Source organism: Pelophylax lessonae (genome assembly GCF_965119305.1).
Source record: "Pelophylax lessonae genome assembly, chromosome: 2".
NCBI classification, from domain to species: domain Eukaryota; kingdom Metazoa; phylum Chordata; class Amphibia; order Anura; family Ranidae; genus Pelophylax; species Pelophylax lessonae.
Genome location: NC_138769.1, coordinates 665,165,095 through 665,189,500, shown reverse-complemented (window position 1 = coordinate 665,189,500; position 24,406 = coordinate 665,165,095). Strand labels below are relative to the sequence as shown.

General features: G+C 46.4%; 2 protein-coding genes across 2 annotated transcripts in view; one reads left to right on the top strand and one right to left on the bottom strand.

Annotated features, from left to right (window-relative positions):
- CWF19L2 (CWF19 like cell cycle control factor 2) overlaps nucleotides 1–24,406 on the bottom strand; it is a 410,652-nt gene that overhangs the window by 93,130 nt on the left and 293,116 nt on the right. The window contains exon 13 of the mRNA XM_082245347.1: nucleotides 15,493–15,705. Coding sequence (XP_082101473.1) covers nucleotides 15,493–15,705 — 213 coding nt within the window. The remainder of the gene's footprint in view (nucleotides 1–15,492; nucleotides 15,706–24,406) is intronic.
- Nucleotides 2,027–3,837, top strand: LOC309545926 (uncharacterized protein; the record flags this gene model as incomplete). Its single annotated transcript, XM_082245352.1, has 2 exons — nucleotides 2,027–2,288; nucleotides 3,436–3,837. The coding sequence occupies exons 1-2, from the start codon at nucleotides 2,133–2,135 to the stop codon at nucleotides 3,835–3,837; spliced, it is 558 nt and encodes a 185-aa protein (XP_082101478.1). The 5' UTR covers nucleotides 2,027–2,132.

Below are 24,406 nucleotides of genomic sequence, written 5' to 3'. Positions count from 1 at the left end.
GACAATGGCGGCGGCCTGTACAGAATAACGGCATGTTTGCAGGAGTATCTCGGCCTCACAAACCTTCACCCTCATGGTGATCAGCGTGGCCGGCGGTACCAGACCCTGGCGGGCCGTATGCGGTCCGTGGCCGTCGGGAGGCATCTGCTTAGCTGGAGGAATATGATCTGGAATGCAGTATACATGTATAGACATCGCCCTGTGGCTTCTGACAGGTAGGATACCTTATACTATCACAGTAATGTTCTAATACTGCTACTGACTACAATCATTTAAACATTTTTGCAATAAGATTGTCAGCTCCCAAACCAAGCCTCCTGGTTTATTGTTCACAAAAATCACACTCCAATAGGGGGATCTGTGACATGTTATGGGATAGAGGGGAGACCCATCCTTACCATTACAGAGAGGGGCCCGCGTTCACCACAAGACCCGTCAGGGGGAAAGGGGGAACATACTACTCACCCTACCGGAACCAGGCGGGCGCCAACTCCTGACAGTACCCCTCTCCACCGGGGTGGGAGGGCTGTCGACCAATACGGACGCCGTGACTCATGGTCATTGGCGTTTAAGCGAGACGTTCAACTCGCAGGGTCAGTCCCCGTCCAGTGGGACTATGTCGCGGCCGACCCAGCGCGGAGCTATGGCCTGCACGCGCTCGTAGGCTGAACTGGGGTGACCACTGGATCTCAACATCCAGCCCGTCGCCCAGTTCCAGCTTTCTTGCTTGAAGATCTCATAGGAACACTGGAGAAAAAAGCTGTCTAAAAAATCTTTCTAAGAAAAAATCCTGCCAGGACCGAAGATCCTAGCAAGGCATCTAGGTCCTTACTCCTAACTAGACAGAAAAAAACTGATTTGCTGTAGCAGAGAGAGAGAGGATATACCCTCTGGGACTGCCCCTAAGGTGTGGCCAGAATGTTTTCTTTCCTGTCTAGTCCTACTCCTGTAGAGGGCAGCATAACCCGAGTTGTGTTGAATCAACGAGGACTACGTCTGTCAATGAGCGACAGAGAAATAAGAGTCTCTCCATGTCAGTGGCAAGTAATTCAAATCTAATGAAGCACCTCACATCGTCACATGCCGCCACAAAACTAGTGGCCAAGAACGCAGCTAAAACGTGAGCTCCGCTATCTAAGGAGGAGATGGAACCATAACATCAAAGCAACTGAAACGTTATTTTTCACCACCGCAAACTCTTATAACTCATAATAAAACAAAATAATTTCCAGATACATAGTTGAGGAGATGCTGCCGTTGCCGACAGTTGAGTCGGATTCTTTCTGGGCAATCATTGCGAAAATAACCACGAGATGGGGTAGGCCCGCCTGCAAAAATACTTTTTCGAAGTACATAGTATGCCAGAATGAATGCCGAACTCAAAAAGACCTTTGAATATGTAGAATATTTTTCTTCAACAGCCAATATTTGGGAGGCACATAATAAAAGCTATCTTGGCGTAACTGCGCATTGGATAAATCCAAACAGCAAGAAGCGGGGGAAAGCAGCACTAGCATGCAGAAGATTCAAGGGTCGTCTTATTAATGACATTATTGCAATTGAGCTTGACAATATTCACTCATCCTATGGCAAATCCCATAAAATTACATCAACTGTCACGGATAATGGCTCCAATTTCATCAAGACCTTTAAAAGATACCAGCAGCCAGTCGAGGAGGAGGACACTGAGGATGATGATGAGGATCAGGTGACTTTTACGAACATTAATGATGTATTGCAAAAACGGTGGTGATGATGATGGTGGTGAAATTGTGATCACTTTGCCGCCACATCAGAGGTGTGCTGCGCACACTTTAAACCTTGTTTCATGTACTGATGTTGAAAAGTGGTTACTGTCAAAACCACAAACAAAAGTGATATACAGAAGCGCTACCAGAAAATTTACAGGCTTATGGAACATGGCTAGTCGTTCAACAGGGGTGGCAGAGACCGTGGATGACATCATTGCAAAGAAGCTGATGGTCCCTTGCAGTATAAGATGGAATTCATTTTATGATGCCCTGGCTCGAATCTGTGAGATTCCTAGGGGTGAGCTGAACAACATCTCGTCCAAGTTTGGGATGACAGCCATCACAGAATGAGATCAGTTCATCAGGGAGTACTGTACTGTCATGAGGCCACTTACAGTAGCCTTAGACATTCTTCAGGGAGAAGACAACTGTTTTCATGGTACACTCCTACCCACACTGGAGACATTGATTTTCAAGACCTTGGAACTGAAGAGTGGCCTGCAAATCCTAGTTGACCTTCCAGAGGCAGTCGTCACGGTAAGAACTTTAATTTCTTTACATATCTTTAACCAGTCACCCAAGAATTGCATCTTATTTATTTCCCCCCACACTCCAAAGACATGATGGTAGGTTAATTGGCTCCTGTCTAAATTGGCCCTAGTATGCGTATGAATAAATGTTAGAAAAGGCTTCCTTCTGGGATGACAGCCATGAAGACCAATTTGATGCAGTGTGCAGCGCCGGCGTATGGTCTGAGCACTGACAGGCTGACCCACCACCCTTCAACCTCTGCAGCAATGCTGGCAGCACTCATACGTCTATTTCCCAAAGACAACCTTTGGATATGACGCTGAGCATGTGCACTCAACTTCTTTGGTCGACCATGGCAAGGCCAGTTCTGAGTGGAACCTGTTCTGTATGGAACCTGTTCTGTTAAACTGCTAAATGGTCTTGGCCACCGTGCTGCAGCTCAGTTTTAGGGTCTTGGCAATCTTCTTATAGCCTAGGCCAGTGATGGCGAATCTTTGCACCCCAGATGTTTTGGAACTATATTTCCCATGATGCTTAACTACACTGCAGAGTGCATAAGCATTATGGGAAATGTAATTCCAAAACATCTGGGGTGCCAAGGTTCGCCATCACTGGCCTAGGCCATCTTTATGTATAGCAACAATTCTTTATTTCAGATCCTCAGAGCGTTCTTTGCCATGAGGTGCCATGTTGAACTTCCAGTGTTTCAGTATGAGAGAGTGAGAGTGACAACACTAAATTTAACACACCTGCACCCCATTCACACCTGAGACCTTGTAACACTAACGACTCACATGACACCAGGGAGGGAAAATGGCTAATTTGGCCCAATTTGGACATTTTCACTTAAGGGTATACTCACTTTTGTTGCCAGCAGTGTAGACATTAATGGCTGTGTGTTGAGTTATTTTGAGGTAACCGCAAATTTACACTGTTATACAAGATGTACATTGACTACATCACATTGTAGCAAAGTTTCATTTCTTCAGTGTTGTCACATGAAAAGATATAATAAAATATTTACAAAAATGTACGGGGTGTACTCACTATTGTGAGATACTGTATATGTAAAGAGCTACATAAATTGACGGCGCTATATAAGTACCTGAAATAAAATAAATAAAATATGTTCTTTGCATTATTATCATTTCAGGCAATCAAAACAAGATTTGCAGAGGTGCTGGAAAGCGAGGATGCTGTCTTGGTTGCTGTGACCCTGCCCAAGTTCAAACTACGTTGGCTTCGGACACAGGCCAGGAAGGACAAGGCCAAGGCAAGTCTGCTGGCAGAGTGCTGGAAACTTGTCCTAGACCAAGACCAGCAAGCAGATACCACTACCAGCACATCAACACGCCGCCTTAGCAGAGACTCAGCCATAGAGGATGAGTTATTTTCCTTTGAGGAAGAGGATGACACCTCTTCTACGGCTGAAAGTCAAGTCACAGATTATTTCAAATCAGGAGCACAAGAGATAGACTCTCTAAATGGATTTGCACTGATAAAGAAAATTTCACTCACATATAATGCAGCCACTCCACCCCACGCCCCAGTATAGAGACTCTTTAGTCTGGGGAAACTTGTCATCACTCCAAAGAGGAAAAGGCTCTCTGACCAGAAGTTTGAGAAGCTTCTGGTTTTGAGATACAACCACTGGTTTAATACTTAGGATGGAAAGCTTGGATGGATGGGGAGAATGGAAGGCTGCTATGGTGGATGAATGGATGGATGAATGAATGCATGGATGGATGGATGAGTGTTAGGAAGGAGTGTATCGATTGATTGATGAATGAATGAATGAATGTTTAGGAGCTAAAGTTGGATTTATGTGGCAAATAATGACAGTGATTTCAATAGAGGCAGAGGGGATTACAACAGTCGTCTTTTTTCCCAGTAAACAATAAAAATATACACTCTTTGTAGTGCAAATTAAAAATATGAAACTGATATATGTAAACAGGTAATAAAAATTTTCATTTGCATTACAAAGAGTATATATTTTTATTATTGTTTATTTTTGGTACATTGTTCAGTATTATTATAAAATACTTCAAGTAGGCTACAGTATGTCTACCAGTTGCGAAGTTGTGCGACGGTTTTAGATTTTTATTTTGCACAACAAAGAGTGTATTTATATATTTTTTTATTTACTTTTTTTTTTTTTTTTACTTATTTTTGGTACGGTTCTTAAGAAGCATAATTTATTTTTAGACTTGTTTTTGGCCAGTTGTGGTCTGTGCAATAAATGTTAAAAGTTCTAAACCATCTATTGTGTTTTATTCTTCCACTATAGTAATGATCATATTTAAAATAAGATATTTGATAGGTGTCTCATTGTCCCAAAGCAACATTAAAATAGTGTAAATTAGTGTACAATGTTTTATAATAATAATTGCTTCTATTTAGTTCACATATATTGCAACACATGTTGAGGCAGTCCAACTGCGTTAACCACTTCAATACCGGGCACTTTTCCCCCTTCCCGCCCAGGCCAATTTATAGCTTTTAGCGCTGTTGCATTTTGAATGACAATTGCGCGGTCATGCAACACTGTACCTAAACCAAATTTATGTAATTTTTTTTCCACAAATAGAGCTTTCTTTTGGTGGTATTTGATCACTGCAAGGTTTTTTCTTATTTGCTAAACAAATAAAAAAAAAACGAAAAGTTTGAAAAAAAAAAAAAACGGAATTTTTGTAAAATCTTACCGTAAAATTCCTTTCTCTGAGTCCTCCGACAGTCGCCGCCACTTCATAATCTTCACTAATGGGGTAATTGACCTTTGCTTCGCAGGAGTAGCTAGGCAACAAGATTTGTTAATATCAAAGCTTTTAGCATATCACACCCCTAGGGGGTGGTCCCCTCAGTCAATACCTCCCTGCTTCCTGCATTCTCAACTCAGTTTCAGTAGCATAGCAGTAGAGTACATAAACAAACCCCAAAAGAGGGGCGGGGGCGGCGACTGTCGGAGGACTCAGAGAAAGGAATTTTACGGTAAGATTTTACAAAAATTCTTTTTTCTCTTACGTCCTCCGACAGTCGCCGCCACTTCATAATCTTCACTAATGGGGACGTCCCGGAGCAGTGTATACATGAGGGGTGGGAAAAAACGCAGCCGCGCCTAAAGCAACGCAGTACCCACATCATAAAAAAGAACCTTACCAAAGTAAGAGAACCAACTGGGCAACAGGAAAAACGTGCTCAACAGGAGCAACATCCCAGGAAGAACAAGTAACATAAGGGAAAAACACCCCAACAGCCAAGGACCCAAACAAGGGACCCTAAGGCACTGCCGCACTAAGAACTTTACGGCCAAAGGAAGCATCTGCCGATGCCTGAACATCCACCTTGTAAAATTTTGAGAAGGTGTGAACGGACGACCAAGTCGCCGCCTTACACACCTGGGCCACAGAAGCCTGATGACGATAGGCCCAAGACGTACTCAGAGACCTAGTAGAGTGCGCCTTCACAGGGAAAGGAGGAACCTTCCCCTTCAAAGCATAGGCTTGCACAATCGTCTGTATGATCCATTTGGCGATGGTCGCAGCCGACGCCGCCATGCCCTTCCGAGGACCCTCTGGAAGGACAAATAGAGAATCCGACTTGCGAAAGGATTTCGTCGGTGACAGGTAAACTCTGATCGCCCGAACAACATCCAAGGAATGCAAAGCCACCTCCTTCGGATGCTTAGGCTTCGTGCAAAGCGAAGGCAAGACAATGTCCTCATTGAGGTGAAATTCCGAGATCCTCTTCGGAAGAAAAGAAGGGTTAGGTCGTAAGACCACCTTATCCAAGTGAATCACCAAGTAGGGAGAGCTGCAGGACAGGGCCGCCAGCTCCGACACCCTGCGAGCCGAAGTGATCGCCACCAAAAAAGCAACCTTCTTGGACAACAGAGACAATGAGATCTCCCTGATCTTTTCAAAGGGAGCATGCTGCAACACGGACAGAACAAGGTTCAAGTCCCATGAAGGTAAAGGGTCCCTCCGAGGAGGGGCCGAGTGTCGCACCCCTTGAACAAAGGTGCTAACCAAAGAATTAGACGCCACAGGGCGTTGAAAGAGAACGGCCAGCGCAGAAATCTGACCCTTAATCGTGGCCAACGCCAAACGCTGGTCCACGCCCGTTTGAAGGAAAGCCAACACTCTCGATACCAAGTATGAGCGAGGGGAATACCCTCTGGACTCACACCAGGCAAAATACGCATTCCAAGTACGGTAGTAAATCTTCCCCGAAGAGGCTTTTCTAGCCTTGATCAAAGTGGGAATGACCGCAGGGGAGAGACCCCTATCCTTCAGGACCTGGCTTTCAACAGCCAAGCCGTTAAAGCCAGCGACTGTAAAGCAGGATGGAATATCGGTCCTTGAGACAGAAGGTCTTCTCGAAGAGGCAGACGACACGGAGCGTCGACCACCAGATTCACGAGGTCTGCGTACCAAGACCGGCGAGGCCAGTCTGGCGCCACCAGAATCACTGTGTGCGATTCCGAGGCCAACCTGCGAAGGAGCCTGGACAGCAGCTGAATCGGTGGAAAGGCATACATCAGACGATACTGATGCCAGGGCGCCACTAACGCGTCTGAGACGTCTGCCCGAGGATCGCGCGTCCTTGCCACGAACCTTTCCACCTTGTTGTTTAGACGAGACGCGAACAGGTCCACATCTGGGGAGCCCCACTTCGCGCACAACATCTGAAAGACATCCGGGTGAAGGGACCATTCCCCCTGGTCCAGGGTCTGGCGACTCAGATAATCCGCCTGCCAGTTTTCCACCCCCGGAATGTGAACTGCAGATATCGCCGGGACGTGCGTCTCGGCCCAAGACAGAATGTCGGCTACTTCCCGAGCCGCTCGGGCACTCCTGGTGCCTCCTTGGTAGGTGATGTAGGCCACCGCTGTGGCATTGTCCGTCTGCACCCTAACCGGACGGCCCTGAAGCCTGTCCGTCCAACGCAGAAGGCAGAGATTTATCGCTCGCAATTCCAGAACGTTGATCGGAAGGGAGGATTCCTCCTCCGACCAAGTGTCCTGGGCGGACAGAACGCCTAGAACACCACCCCAGCCCAACAGGCTGGCATCCGTGGTGATCACCGTCCACGACAAAGGACGAAAGGGACTGGAGCCACCACAAAAGACCCCTTCGGGTGAGGCGGCTCAACGAAATCCGCAGATCCAGAGATTGCGGACGCCCGTCCCACTTGGCCAGGATCTGCGCCTGAAGATCCCGCGTGTGAAACTGGGCGAAGGGAATCGCCTCGAAAGCCGAGACTATCAATTCCAGACACCTCACACCCGTCCGGAGGGACGAGCACTGATTGTCCCTGAGGGACCTGACTTCGTCCTGAAGTGTCCGGAGCTTGTCTTCCGGCAGGAAGACCTTCGCTTGAACAGAGTCCAGGATCATCCCCAGGTAGGGGAGACGAACCGACGGACACAGCGTCGACTTCGGAAAATTTAGCGTCCAACCGAACTCCTGCAGAGTCTGCATCGTGATGGACAGGTCGTTCACCAGGCCCTGACTGGTCGCAGATCGAATCAAGATATCGGCCAGATACCCCAAGACAGAGATGCCCTGGGCTCTCAGTAAAGCCAGGACCGGCGCAAGCACCTTGGTGAAAACCCGCGGAGCAGAAGCTAGACCAAAGGGTAACGCCACGAATTGGTAATGATCCTCCGCAATGGCGAATCGAAGGTACCTCTGGTGACCCTCGAAAATGGGGATGTGAAGGTACGCATCCTTCAAGTCGATGGAGGCCATGAATTCCCCCGGAACCAGGGCAGCCACCACCGAGCGCAGGGATTCCATGCGGAACTTGCGAACCCGCACAAAGAGGTTCAGAGCTTTTAAGTCCAAAATCGGACGTACCTTGCCCTCCTTTCTGGGCACAGTGAACAGATTGGAATAGAACCCCCGAAATCTGTCCCGATGAGGCACCGGAACCACCACTCCCTGGGCCCGCAGGTCCCGCACCGCCAGGTGCAGATCCTGCAAGCGCTCCGGAGACAGCTGAAGATTTGAGGGAAAAAATCTGCTCGCCGGCCGAGAGAGAAACTCGATCTTGTATCCAGATCGAACGATTTCCTGAACCCACCTGTCCCGAATGCGGGCCAGCCAGGGTTGAAGAAAACCGAGCAAACGTCCCCCCCACCCCAGAACCGGGTGAGGGCGCTCCTTCAGGCCGAATTGGCATGGGCAGCGGATCCAGACTGGCCTGACTTCTGCTTACCTGCCCACGGCTTCTTCTGGGAGCCTTGGCCCTTGAAGTGCTTGCCCTTATATTGCGACCGAAAGGCACGAAAGGACCCCTGAGAGGGCCTAAACAAGGTATTCTTCTTACCGCGAACAAACTTATTCTTGTGAGTTTGGGGTAAGAGAGTGCTCTTACCCCCGGAAATTCCCTTTATCAGAGTATCCAAAGACTCGCCAAAAAAGGCGAGATCCCGCGTAGGGCAAATTAGCTAAAGTCTTGCGAGTTGATTGGTCAACCGACCAACATTTCAGCCATATCAGGCGATACCGCCACACTCGAGAGGCGTGCAGCCAAAGGGACTAAATCCAAGTCCGCATCACACAAATACATGACACCCTGATGAATTTGATCCACCATAGCCAATGTCGGCGGTGGAGCAGAGTCAGCCACCAGGGTGCGCCTGAGCACCTGCGCCCAATCCGCAATAGCCTGGGCCGCCAAAATGGAAGCAAAAATAGGCTTCAGCATAGAACCAGCAACCGTATAAGCATGACGGGCAAGAGACTCCAATCTCCTGTCCGTAGGATCCCGGATCACCGGGGTATCCTCAGCAGGGATCGCAGTAGATTTATTCAAAACCGCCACCGCGTGATCCACCTGAGGCGGCACACACCAACGCTCATCAGTGGTGGGTGTAAATGGATAACGCAGCTTGAACTTACTGGGCACAGTAAAGGGCTTCTTTAAATTGCGCCATTGCTCATCAACAGCACGCTGATATTCCGCAGGGCAGGGAAAAACCTGCGCTGTTTTGCGTTTCCTTTGCGTCCCATAAGAGGACATCAAAACAGGAGGACATGGTTCATCCTGCAAACGCAGTGTTTCCTTGATAGAAGCAACCAACTCATCCATGAGTGCAAGCTCTTCAGGCGAGCCAGGGGGAGAATTATCAACCCCTTCTACCTCAGCCTCCCCCTCAGACCCCCCAAGGTCCAGAGATGAGCGAGACCCTGAGAAGGGCACTCCAGCCATAGCAGCCCCATCGCCCTCTGAATCAGAGGAAATAGACAATCTGGGTCATTTTGCGGATCGATCAGCCATTAGCATCTGCACCTGAGAAGCCAAGTTCGCCACAATAGCAGCCAGATCAGCCCCCTCGGGGGATGCAGCAGCCCCTTGGCCCCCCACCAAGGTGGGAGGAAACTTGCAATCCTGAGAATCCATGCCCCAGCACTAATTGAAAAAAGGAGGACTGCCCCTTTAAGACCGCGGCGAGCGTAGCCCACCGCACACTACTGTATGTACCGACCCCCACAGGGATAAGGACACTGAGCAAGGAAATACAGGAAAAGGAAAGGTAAAAAACCTGGAGAGACCACACAGGCTGCTGCCACCGATCGCTGTTCCAGAGCAAAGGAAGTGATGCAATGACTGACCGCCCTATAAAGCCTATGCAGGCTACACAAACATGGCCGCTCGGCTGAGGCATTTTAGGCAATGAGAAAATGGCGCCGACGTGTGGCTGTATGATCGATCTCCGCCAAAATGGCGGCGTTTGGCGCCAAAACACCGCGCCATACCACACAGGGCCGGTCACCATAATTTGCCGCAAAAAAATGGCGGGCCGCAGTAGCGGCCGCCGCACAGCATGTCTAAGCCCAGTCTGCCCCATACTCTCACATAGCAGAGCGGGAGAGCCCCCCCCCCCCGCAACCCACAGAAAGGCAGCTATTCCACACAGGAATCTGACAGGGAGCTCAGCACATACACAGACATGCAGGGTCACACAGTCACAGACTGACACCCAAAACAGACAGGTCCCCACATAGAATTGCACTTACCAGTCCGGATGGCGTGGGGAGCCTTCTCCATCGACCAAACCGCTGCACTGAGGACAGGGAGTGTCGCAGCCAGGACGCAGTGGAACTGCGGTGCGAAACCGCAAATGGCGTCCAGTGAGGTAGCCACCTCACAGGCAGCATCCCTGCAGCGAACAGGGATGGGTCGTTCAATATGCCAGGGAAAACCTGAGCTGAACGCTCGATGGCAGGCTGGGAAGCCCCTGGCCCTGAACCCTGGGATCCAGGGCGGCCAGTCCGAGAGCCAGCTCCGCATGATCATCTTCATCTGAAGAAACTAAACTAATGCTGAGAAAAAGAACAGCTAAGTAAAAGAAAGAGAAAAGTACTCAAAATAAAATCAAAAAGAGGATAGAAGGCTGAGACTGAAAGACCCAGCACAGGATCAGCCAGCTACTCCTAAGCTAGGCATTAGAAACTGAGTTGAGAATGCAGGAAGCAGGGAGGTATTGACTGAGGGGACCACCCCCTAGGGGTGTGATATGCTAAAAGCTTTGATATTAACAAATATTGTTGCCTAGCTACTCCTGCGGAGCAAAGGTCAATTACCCCATTAGTGAAGATTATGAAGTGGCGGCGACTGTCGGAGGACGTAAGAGAAAAAAAGTTTTCTTGTTTATGTTATAAAATTTTGTAAATAAATACGTTTTTTCCTGCACTGATGAGCACTGATGAGGCTGCACTGACAGACACTTATGAGGAGGCACTGATTGGGTGGCACTAATATGCGGCACTGATAGGCAGCACTGATATGCAGCACTGTTGGGCACTGATAGGCAGCATTGGCGATATTGGTGCAATGATAGGCAGCACTAATGGGCACTGAAAGGCGGCACTGATAGGCAGCACTGGTGGGCAATAATGGGCACTGGTGAGTGGCACTGATAGCTGGCAATGATGGGCACTGGTGGGCAGCACTGATGGGGAGGGCACTGGCGGGCTCCCTGAGCCCTGATTGCCATCCTTGGTGGCCATGGTGGGCATCCCTGGGGTCATGGGTGGGCAACCCGGTGGTTCTAGTGGCACCCCCCCCCTCCCAAGGGTCTGCACTAGTAATCAATGCTCCGATTACCAGTGCGGACCCCCCCCCCCCACACACCCATCAGGAGAGCAGCAGATCGGCTCTCCTCTACTCGTGCCTGTCAGGCACGAACTGAGGAAAGCCGATCAACGGCACTTCCTATTTACGTCAGTAGGCTCTTTACTGAGATTGGAGATGCGGTGTGTCAGAGTGCCAGGGGGCGCGCAGAGCACATTATTCTGCTGCCGTCACATGACGTCCGGTCAGGATAATGTAACCACCTTCCTGCCGTCATCTGCCTATAGGGCTGGTGGGAAGTGGTTAAATGAATCCCTCTCTGACAAGTCCCTACTCTGCAAAATACTTAGATTTGCTTATGGCATACTTCAGTGGATATAGTACCAATATGGGGTGAATAGACACAAGTTATAGGAGATCTACAGGTTTAGGTCTGGTCACTGACCTGCAGTATGCAACAAAAATAAGATATACCTTTGCTCAAATATAAACGTATACATATACACATATATATATATATATATATTATATAGTAAATATAAATATCTTTGCTCAGCATGCACGTAAGAAAGGATATTGCTATGCCTAGTATAGTACAAAAGTACAAAAATCTTTTTGTATTTAAATTGTGGTGTCTGGAGAAGGACTCGATAATATGCTATAAACAAGGAAACATTTCGTATTTTGCACAGTATAGTAGAGACTGGCCCGAAAGGAATAAGCTGGTCAAATTTCAGCCGATTCAGCAGGGACCTGTCGAATTTTGATACTTGTATGGGCATTGTGGTTGTACACAAATTGATCTACCGCTCGACTTCTGCACAACCGACCGGTCAGGTTTTTTCCTGCTCCCTGATCAATGCATTCTGGCGGCGGTGAAGCTTCCCCACTGTCAGAATACAATAGCTCAGCGGGAGAATTCTCCCATCCATCTTGAATGTGTGGATGGAGGAATTGGGTCAGTTTTTTCATGACACCTGCTAGTTAAAAAAAAAAAAAAGGAAAATCGAAATCATGTATGGGCTGTCTTACTTTGATGCAGTTGGGCAGCCTAAACATGTATTGCAATATATGGGAACTAAAAATCCCTGTTTTTATGAAAAGTTTGCTAAAAGGGGGGTATAGCAGTGTGCCAAGAGTTCGATCAGAACTTTTAGTGGTAGGGTTTTAGTGCGGGCACTCCCCTTTAGCATCTGATGGGTTATATACATGTATAAGCTGATTCCATTTGAGCATCTTATTCTATTGCACTGTGACTGGCTGTCACAGTGGTCACATGATCAGGACCCAGTCTTGCTGGAAACAGAGAGCTTCTTTGACAGCTCTGTCACTGTGCTGGGAGCGTGCACAGTGAGCGTGTCTATAGACGCATTCTTCTAGTATGTTTGCATCAAACAGTTCCGGACCGCCGGCCGCAATTTTTACTGCGGCAGGCAGCCCCTGCTGCCCCTCCTGCGCGAACCGACGAAGGACTACGTCAGCTGCGCGCTTGGTGCTGTGGGGGAGAAGGCGCACCGATGGTGGCGCGCTCCTGCTCCCACTAGGCAGCAGGGATACCAATGCAGAGGGGCTGGCAGCAACGATTGCAGCTGGCTCCCCGCTGAGAGAGAAGAACGGTCGGCTGTTGCAAACACAGAGCGCCATTGATCCTTCTATATCTGGTCACAGGTCTCTATGATCATTTGACAAGCCCCTCCCCACACAGATAATAAACATTCCCCTAGGCTTACATTTAACCCTTTGATCACCCACTAGGTTAACCCCTTCCCTGCCAGTATCATTACAGTAACCGTGCATATTTTTAGCACTGATTACTGTAGTAATGTCACTGGTCCCCCCCCCAAAGTGTCAAAAATGTCAGTTAGGGGTCTGATCTGTCCCGCTAAAAATCACAGATCATTACTAGTAAAAATAAATAAATAAATAAAAATTACACAAATCTTTCCTCTAGTTTGTAGACTAGGTTTGTAGACTTTAGTTTTTAATTTTTTTTTTTTTGGGAATGTTATATAGCAGAAAGTGAAAAATATTGTTTTTTCTTTTTTCAGAATTGTCGCTCTTTTTTTGTTTATAGCACAAAATATAAAAATCGCACAGGTGATCAAATATCACTAAAAGAAAGTTCTATTTGTATGAAAAAAGGACATCAATTTTATTTTGGTACAGTGTCGCACGAGGGTCCAGAACCGGTCCAGAACTGGTTAAAGCCCACCCTCTCTCCTACCACACATATGCATCACATGAGAGGCAAGAGGTTAAAAAAGCTGTTTCTGTTAATGCCGTCACTCTACTACAGAATGCTTAGAGGGAAATGTAGGGGTAAATGTAAGAGGCACACATTAAAGCCCAACTCCAGCTAACACTTTTTAAAGTTGAACTCCATCTTTTGCAACATGTTACACCAGGGGTGGTTAACCTGTGGTCCTTAGCCTCAAACCAGGGAAGCGCAAGCCAAGGGTTGGCAACCCGTTAATTGTGAGGTTGGCTTGTCGACCTGCCATCCCAGAACATCAGAGTGCATTAAGCTGGCAGTGGAGAAAGCAGGCGGCCGCAGAAGAAGCAGGAGCCACGTAAGCTGATGCTTCCTCGACAGCGCCGTCTCTTGTTCCAGGCTGAGTGATACCAAGTGCACTTCACCTGGGACCTTCCTAGAAGCCTGGAGACAGAAGGCGAGGCCAGTAGAAGCTGGAAGAGGAAAAGAAGGTCAGTGTATTAAACAAAACATACACCGCTGCTTTTCAAACGGCATATTGACACCTATAAAAGGGTTAACAACCATTAGGCTGCTTCCATACTGAGATAGCATGGGTTAGCTGCTGTGAGCCATATACCTCTATTATATCCTGTGGGTTTGGTGCGACTTCTGAAAGTGCATCAAAACTCTTGAATGCACCACGCCCGCAAGATATAATAGAAGTCTAGCGTAAAGAACAGCTAACCCGCAGGTGAGGGTAAACCACAGCACATTAGTGTAAAAGCAGCCTAACAGGGGTCTCAGGACAGTAAGGGCACGTTTACAATTGGAGGATTGGGGACTGTGAACCCCCATTGTTTTACCACACACCCCCAACCACTGGTGTAGCGTCAGGGTTTGCAAAGGCAACCCTGACTCATGCTTCAGGGGCCTGTGCAGCCTCCCTGTCACATTCTGTTTTACACTTGGATAGGAGGGGTGGCATACACAGGAAACAATCCTCTCCATTTTCCTCCTGCAACCGCTAAAATCCTGGCATTCAGCAGCTGCAGGAGGAAAATCTTCATTATGCTATTCAAAACAAATTCAAAATTCTAAACCATTTAATTTCATTGTGGCCCACGACCAGTTACCAAATCACTTAAGTGGCCCTCGCTCTTCAAAAAGTTGAATGTTACACCCATTTTAGAGTGAACTTAGCCTTTAAAGAGGTTGTAAACTCGTTTGTTTTTTTTTTTGGTTTTTTTTACACCCTGCAAGAGAAAGACATAATGAGCTAGTATGCATTACTTACCTTAGAACGAGCCCCCGCCGTGCCGCTCACTCACCTCTATGACGGGCGACATGTCCAGTCGCCCGTCTTCCAGGATCGCGGCATCCGGAGCGCGCGGGAGCCAACAGTCACGGCACGGGACTCTTCCTTCAGAGCGCATGCGCCAGTGACGTCACTGGCGGCATGTAAGGTAAATATCTCCTAAACGGTACATGTTTAGGAGATATTTACAGTACCTATAGGTAAGCCTTATCATAGGCTTACCTATAGGTACAAGTTGTAGAGGAGGGTTTTTCTTCCTCTTTAAGCATTTAAAATCAACAGTTTTTTATTTTGTAATAGAGGCTTAACACATAAAGAAAAGATGAATGTTATAAGCACATCTGTCAGTGTTGCATGGTTTGTCCAAAACCCTGTAACAGAAATGTTTGCTGGACAGCTTGGCTTGTTACAGAAGTGGAAAAATAATGGATCTACTGGCAGGATCAACAGGTAATAAAACTACTGTTACGGGGTACTTCGAAAATGCCACAAACAAACTGTGTCATAGGTCATATTTGATGGCTCTCAAAATTCCACTTCAATGTGATTTTAAAAAGCACAGGCATGAGATTAGAACTGGAGTTGTCTTGTAAGATGAATGGGTTGCTGCAACATACCTTGACACCAATAGCAATGATAAGATGTTTTGGAAGCTCAGCATTGTCAAAACAGAACGGGCATTTCTCCATCCTAGCAGCCAGCCTGCGATGCTCATATATCGCCTGTTGTCTTTCCCTCTCCTCCTCCTCACTAGAATGTTCCTTCTTTGCTGCTTTGGAGACAAACATGTCATCCAGGGTATAATAATCTTGGTCAGTCTTCTCCCTGAACTGAAATAGAAAATGCCAGACTTATTACAACTGCTTAAATTAACATCATAAACAGCCATTAAAGTAAAGCAAACTACATTGTAATAGGCATGCTGAGCAACAAAATAACCATTAAAAGGAATAACTAAAATGAAAATAAACAATATAATTTATTTAATGAATTATTCACCATCATCTTTTTTTTTTTTCCAAATAACATACTCGATGCAAACGGCTATTCCCCCTCACTTAGTCATCCCCGCGAGCAATGACCAGCACTCACTGTCCACCTGACTGCCCTGGCCAATGAGAAACTCTGCTTTGTTCTGGGATGCCGTCCTGGAAGAAAGGAACCTCAAAAAGATCCAGTGTGGTCACTGACAAATTAGTGCTTTCCATTGATCTCATCATGCCTCACATTATGTGTAATTGTGTTTTACAGTGTTTGAGATGGAGGGCGTATAAGGTACATGCAGCAGGCATATGAGGGGTAAGAAGGGTGTTGCAAATTCATTCACCTTTTCATTTTTTAAAGTATTTCAAAAATCAAACTTTATTTTTTTATTTTATAGAATGGGTAAAACCTGTCACATTTATTATCTCCTCAGCAGAGACATTGGCTACCTGAAAACCCTGACAGAGGTTCTAACCCCTCACCACTTCATTCAAAATAAGATGTTAAATGATAAAAAGAAATATGTTTTTTGCTTTTTTTCTTTACTTTAGATAAACTTTACTAACTGTTTGGGTAAGATATCTCCTAGACCAGCCATTCTCAACCAGGGTTTGGTGGAACCCTAGGGTTCCTCCAGAGGTTGCTCAGGGTTCCTCAAGCTGTGCGTGAGAGACCTCCCATTTGATGGTAATGGCATAGCTCCAGGGTCAGTCCACTTGGCAGAGACTGATACCAATGATGTTTTTGACTGTAAGGGTGGCATTCTGGCGTCCACTGTAGGAAAGGCATTCTTTCCAGTGACCAATATAAGGGGCATCTTTCCCACTGACCACCAGTCAATTGGTTTTAGCCGGAGTTCCATGAAACCTGAAAATAATTTCAAGGGTTCCTCTGGAAAAAGGTTGAGAAAGGCTGTCCTAGACAGACTCATTTTCAATGAGTTGGTTGATTCATAGGCTTCACTTGTGAGAAGCAACATATAGTACAACCACTGTGCAGCACTGCAAACCAGAAAACAGGTTCTTTCTATATAATCAATATATCGAACTGTCTACAAAAATAAAACTTTATAAAAACACATTAAATAAGATTGTAAAGGTTATTGACATCATGCTGGTCTCTTCCATATGTATAAAAAATGTACATTCCCTGGAAGTCGATACTGTGCTTTCCCTTTCAAGTTAAAGTAGAATTCCAGCCTAACACTAACAATGCATAGAAATGCACTATATATCCTGCTTACCGTGTAGGCCTGCGGAATATAATCGCCGAATCGATGCATCGCGATGCGACCCTTCGCGATTCTGCATCGATTCGGGGTGACTGCAAAATCGATTAGCTAATGACGTCAGTACTCCGGGGGTGGGGGGAGTTGTCTGCCAGTACAGAAGTGTCATGGCGGCGCTGGCGCTGGAGTGACTCGGTGAGGAGTCGCACTGTGTGCACATGTTGGCGGAGATATGGAAGTCCGGGACTGGGGGCGGCTCGGCCTGTATGTACTGGCGTTGTTACTGATGAGAGTGGCGGCGGCCGGGCTTGTGGAACACGGAGCTCCTCGCGGGAGAGGAGAGGAGGAGAGCGGAGCTATCAGTACTCTGGCCCCGGGAGGGTTCGGGCGGCCTTCCCAGCCAGAGATGTGATGGTGGAGGATGATGAGGCCTCGTCCGAGCCGGAGGAGAACTGGGAGAGAGGCAGAGCCAGGTGAGGGTGCAGACAGGGGGAGCACACTGAGGGAGAGGGGGAGCCGGACTAATCAGGCATGGTCACAGCACCGGAGATTTTCCTACCCGGATATCCCTGAGGAGACCCCCATCCAATGCCATGTATATAATATATATCACATCCCTGATATCCCTGAGGAGACCTGTATGGGGGTCTACTCAGGGATGGGATATATACATGGTGGTGTATGAAGGTCCTCCATACACCACCATGTATATATCATATCCCTGAGGAGACCCCCATACACCGCCATTTATATATCACATCCCTGAGGAGACCCCCATACACTGCCATGTATATATCACATCCCTGAGGAGACCCCCATACACCACCATGTATATATCAGATCCCTGAGGAGACCCCCATACACCACCATGTATATATCACATCCCTGAGGAGACCCCCATACACCGCCATGTATATATCACATCCTGGATATCCCTGAGAAGACCCCCATACACCGCCATGTATATATCACATTCTGGATATCCCTGAGGAGACCCCCATACACCGCCATGTATATATCACATTCTGGATATCCCTGAGGAGGCCCCCATACACCGCCATGTATATATCACATCCTGGATATCCCTGAGGAGACCCCCATACACCGCCATGTATATATCACATCCCTGAGAGACCCCCATACACCGCTATGTATACATCACATCCCAGATATCCCTGAGGAGACCCCCATACACCGCCATGTATATATCACATCCCTGAGGAGACCCCCATACACCGCCATGTATATATCACATCCCTGAGGAAACCCCCATACACCGCCATGTATATATCACATCCCTGAGGAGACCCCCATTCACCGCTATGTATATATCACATCCCGGATATCCCTGACGAGACCTCCATACACCGCCATGTATTTATCACATCCCTAAGGAGACCCCCTATATGTTTGCAGTGCAAGTGCACTATGCAGGGCTTGCAGGCCATGCCAGGGTCCAGGGAAGTGTCCTTTAAAAGCAAATAAAAATAAAAATGATTCTTTAATTTGTGACTGCTTGATTTTTTGATAAAGTTTTGAAAACCATTGGGCAGTGCGCTGGGCATGGGCATTGGGCAGTAATCGTGATGCATCGTGGAATCAAATCGTATCGAATCGTTGCCCTAATAATCGTAATCAAATTGAATCGTGAGGTAAGTGAACATGTGCAGCCCTACTAGCCTGTGTGAAAAAAGATTTGTTCAGTTACCTATTTTTAGTCCGCATCAATCCAGTCACCTGATCCACTTTGACAATGAGCAGCAGCTGCAGGGGAGAGCACCAACAACAGCTTGGGAGTGACGTCACAGCTACTTGAATTCCCAGTTGTTGCTGAGTGCTCTCTGTTCTTCCCTGCAGCCCCTGCTCACTAACAAAGGGGATCTCTTGGCAGGAACAAATTAAAAAACAAGGTAAGTATACACACCTTTTTTTTTTACAAAGTTTAGGCAGGAAAGGTAGCAAGAGGGGGAGGGAACTTTTTTAAATATAGTTAGTGTAAAGTAAGGGAAAAAATAATTTGTTCCCCTGCTGATTTTGTATGTTTGCCCACCGACAAAGAAACGATCAGTCTATCATTTTATTGGTGGGTTTGTTTTAACAGTGAGAGACAGAACAACAATAAAAAAATCCAGAAAAACACACTTCAAAAAAGTTATAAACTGATCTGCATTTTAATGACTGAAATAAATATTTGACCCCTTCACAAAACTCAACTTAGTACATGATGGCAAAACCCTTCACAGAGGTCAGACGTTATTTGTAGTTGGCCACCAGGTTTGCACACATCTCAGGAGCAATTTTGTCCCGCTTCTCTTTGCAGATCCTCTCCAAGTCATTAAGGTTTCGAGGCTGACATTTGGTAACTCGAACCTTCAGCTTCCTCCACATATTTTCAATGGGATTAAGATCTGGAGACTGGCTAGGCCACTCCAGGACCTTAATGTGCTTCTTCTTGAGCCACTCCTTTGTTGCCTTGGCCATGTATTTTGACCTATTTTCAATGCCCTGGTTGAGGGAAGGAGGTTCTCATCCAAGATTTGACAGTACATGCCCCCCTCCATCGTCCCTTTGATGCAGTGAAGTTGTCCTGTCCCCTTAGCATAAAAACACCCCCAAAGCATTATGTTTCCACCTCCATGTTTGTCGTTGAGGATGGCATTCTTGGGGTCATAGGCGGCATTCCTCCTTCTCCAAACACGGCGAGTTGAGTTGATGCCAAAGAGCTCAATTTTGGTCTCATCTGGCCACAGCACTTTCACCCAGTTCTCCTCTAAATCATTCAGATGTTCATTGGCAAACTTCAGACAGGCCTGTACATGTGCTTTCTTGAACAGGGGGACCTTGTGGGCACTGCAGGATTTCAGTCCTTCACAGTGTAGTGTGCTACCAATTGTCTTCTTGGTGCCTATGGTCCCAGATGGAATTGACAAGATTCTCCTGTGTAGTTCTGGGCTGATTCCTCACCGTTCTAATGATCACTGAAACTCCACGAGGTGAGATCTTGCATGGAGCTCCAGACCGAGGGAGACCGAGTTATTTTGTGTTTCTTCCATTTGCAAATAATCACACCAACTGTTGTAATCCTTTAACCAAGTCGCTTGGCGATGGTCTTGTAGCCCATTCCAGCCTTGTGTAGGTCTACAATCCTGTCCTTGACATCCTTGGACAGCTCTATGGTCTTGGCCATGGTGAAGAAATAGGAATATGATTAATTGATTGATTGTTTCCGTGGACAGGTGGTCTTTGATATAGGTAACAAGCTGAGGTTAGGAGCACTCCCTTTAAGAGAGTGCTCCTAATCTCAGCTCGTTACCTGTATAGAAGACACCTGGGAGCCAGAAATCTTGCTGACTATTAGGGGATCAAAAACGTATTTCACTCTTTAACCACTTTCCACCCAAGGACTTACCTGTACGTCCTTGGGTTTCAGTGGTTATACCGGGATGATGCTTGCAGCTACAGGCATCATTCTGGTATCACTGTTTGCAGCCGGCAATTCTGATTCAGGCAGAAGTGACCTGAGTGGCTAATTAGCCACTCGATCCCTTCTGCGGGTGGCGGAAGGGGGTCCCACCCACCCACCCACCTACCCACCTTCGCCTCTCCCAGGCTCTCCAGTCCCATCAAGGAGGCCAGCGGCGATGGCTGCCAGGTACAGAGATGGAGGAACTGACATCGTTCCCCTCTCTCTGTAACCCTGGAAACTGGGAGCTATGAGTATTCGTCACGTCCGGTTCCACCCCTTTGTTTATCTGGCCACTAGCGGCCAGAGAAGCAGCCGATCGGACTGATTTCGGTCTGATCGGCTGCATGGATGGCCAGAGGAGAGATTTGGGGTCTAATAGATCAAGAGGACCTGTGACGGCCCATGCTGTCACAAGGAATGTTGTTCACCCCTTGTGATAGCAATAAAGCTTGTACAAAAAAAAAAAAGGAAAAAAAAAATTGTATAAAAGAAATAGCAAAAGTAAATTTTTACATGTAGGAGCGAAGTGTCAGAATAGGCTTGGGAAGGAGGTGGATAAAATGCAAATCAATTTATAACTTTTTAAAATGCGTTTTTCTGGATATTTTTGTTATTTTGTCTCCCACTGTTAAAATAAACCTACCATTAAAATTATAGACTGATCATTTCTTTGTGAATGGGCAAACGAACAATATTTTCAGGGGATCAAATTCTTTTTTCCCTCACTTTAGGCTGGAACTCCACTTTAAGTAGGCAGTAATGTGCTGCTAGACAATAGCAGCGTTCGGCAGATCAGAGGATAAATGTATTCTGCATCCGCAGCTTATGTTTAAAATACCTACAGAGCAAATGGAAGGTTTGAACAAAAGGGCAGGCAGAGGACAAAGGACTACCCACCAGTGTCTGTGGTCTCCCTGCAGCTGATCTTTTCCCCCATCACAGACTTACCATGCCTTGTTCTTCACTGTATTTCTGTGTGGCGGCAAACATCTTGGTAAAGGTAGGGCTTTGGCTTCTTGTGTCAGAGCCTCCAGCAAGGAGAAAAGTGCGCAGCACAGTAATGACATCACCAAATCTCACTCCAAATCTCAGGAGACTAGCAGTCAGAGGCAGCAGTAAACAAATAGGGTGTTTGTGTGCACTGAGATGGAGCCACCCAGGTATACAATGAATAAAGACAGGTGTGACGATGAGCCCTAAAATGAATCACTTAATCCAAAAGTTCACAAAGCTCGACTGATCAAGAGCTAGAAGGTACTCGGTATGAATACAAAATGCAAGAAAGGAAACTGCGCCATGGCCCGATCAAGGAGCATGCATGCTCCGAACGTGTGCCACGCCCACAATTTTCTATTGTGACAACATATTTGCCAGCCCAGTGGACCCAAGCCAACCAGAAAGTGCTGGGAGCCACGGGGACAGCATTCCAGGGATCTTCAGTAAGCGGGATCGGACTGGAACCAAAGAGTGGTGCTTGTATCTAGATGAGCGCTCTCCTTGCTGTTTCTTTGAGTTGCTTACTTGTGGAAATAAAATTGTTTCTTTTTTTACTCTACACTTAGATGGTGCTGTTTCAGTTCTTCCATTTTGCATTCATACAGAGGCTGCAGTGTCTCAGATCTCACACTGCAGATATACAGCTATGAAGTTTTAGGAACAGGAGTTCCAAAGTACAGGAAACACACTACTGTTTACAGGAAGAATTCAAGAAAAAAGTTCAATTTTCAGGGTACTGCTTAGGTAAAACTAACATTATTACATGTTATCATAGCAAATCTTCACTTTTTAAATTCAGGTCCATTTCTAAAGTATTGGGGCCCTATATAAAGTAAAAGCTCTTTAAAGAAAGGGTTGTTATATTAAAATTGCATTTATTGCCAGCTTCATTTTTTTTTATATATATTTTTGATAAACTGAACATACAGTATTTATTCCTTTAGTTTGGAAGACTACATCAAAAGGTGATTTTTGATCCATAAATATTGTTTTGGAAGTAAAGTCTTTACTCCCTTGTCAGAAATATTATTCTAGTTGAGCTTATTATTCACAGCTGCAATCAATGCTGATTATACTTGTAAATGAGTAGTGATCTGTGCAGGGCCCTTGTGACAGCTTTTCAGCACTTACGTCTGCCAATATGTATGCATAGGAAAAGTCATGTTACTTGGACCTCTGCAGGCTGTTTATTAAATGCTGAAGATTATGGTAAAGGATACCGGATAGAAAAGGACGCTTTGACCTTATCTAGGGCATATTTATAATCATTTGCAGGAACTTCTACATTTGCCATAGTTATAATGTGACCAATCACAATAAAATATAATAAAAAATACCCGCCTAGTATACCATGCACTCAGGCTGTTACACTTGTATAAGAAGTCTGCATGCCTGGAATCACTGGAACAGCTTGCATACCCTTCAGCATAAGGGGAAGCTTAGAGAGTGGTAAGGTCCTATGGATATTATTATTATTATATAGGATTTATATAGCGCCAACAGTTTACGCAGCGCTTTACAACTTGAGGGAAGACAGTACAAATACAATACACTTTAATAAAGAAGGAATCAGAGGGCCCTGCTCGTTAGAGCTTACAATCTAAGAGATATGGACTGCTGCTCATTTTTCTATGTCCAGAAATTTTTAACTGCAATAAAAACCCATGCTACGCAACAAGTGCTTATGCTCTAAGGCATGGGTGTCCAGCCTTTTGGCTTCTCTGGGCCACATTGAGTGTAGAGAAATTTTCTCGGGCCGCATATAAAATATATACTATGGTTAAAGTATATAAGTAATAAAATGCCGCCGCGCCCTTCCCGCGCCCCCTGCACTGATTTAACACAACTAGAGGATGATCAAATGAAATGGAATCAGTATACAGAGGCTTACTTCTTCTGAGAGATAATAAAGGAACACTCTAATCACCATGACCACTTCAGTGATTTGAAGTGGTCATGGTGGTAGAAGTCAGAAACACTGCACATGTTCGCCCCCCCCCCCTCCCCTCCACCTCTGCCTACCGTTAGTTGGAAGTTGCTGTGGCCATGCCCCCGACCCGACTTCCTTCCTCTCCAGCAAAAAAAAATTGTCAGGGACAAGTGGGCCGCATTGCCTGCAGTTTCGGGCCGCAGGTTGGACATGCCTGCTCTAAGGTCAGCATACTAAACTTCAAATAACCCGACAGTAAAACCCCCACACCTGGAACATGAGAAAAAGCCATGGGCCAGAACTCTTACTAGTGGAGATATGTCTGACAGCCATGCTATTTCCAAGTAAATGGTCAAGAGTTGTCAGTGGCCACCTGGAAATAGTCAGGAAACCTGGTTTAGATTGATGGCTGGATTTGCTGGAGTACGCTTTACTAACCTGACATGTTAGAAAAAAACGTTTAGGCCCCTTTCACACATACGGTCCGTTCAATTCATCAGTTCAGTCACGTCAATATGTATCAGTTTTCCATCCGTTTTCCATCTGTTTTTCATCCGTTTTTCGTCAGTTGTCATCCGTTTTTCGTCAGTGGTCATCCGTTTTTCGTCAGTTGTCATCCGTTTTTCGTCAGTTGTCATCCGTTTTTCATCAGTTGTCATCTGTTTATCCATTGTCATCCGTTTTTCATCCGTTGTCATCGGTTTTTCGTCCGATCCGTTTTTTTGACGGATGAAAAATAGGGCACTCATCCGTTCAAAAAAACGGACATTGATGGAAGCGGATAAAAACGGATGTTAACTGATGATCATCCGTTGTCATCCGTTTTTACATAGAGATACATTGATGTCCGTTTTTCATCCGTCAACAGATGGATGAAAAACGGACAAACGGACAGCATGTGTGAAAGGGGCCTTATTCAAAGAACCT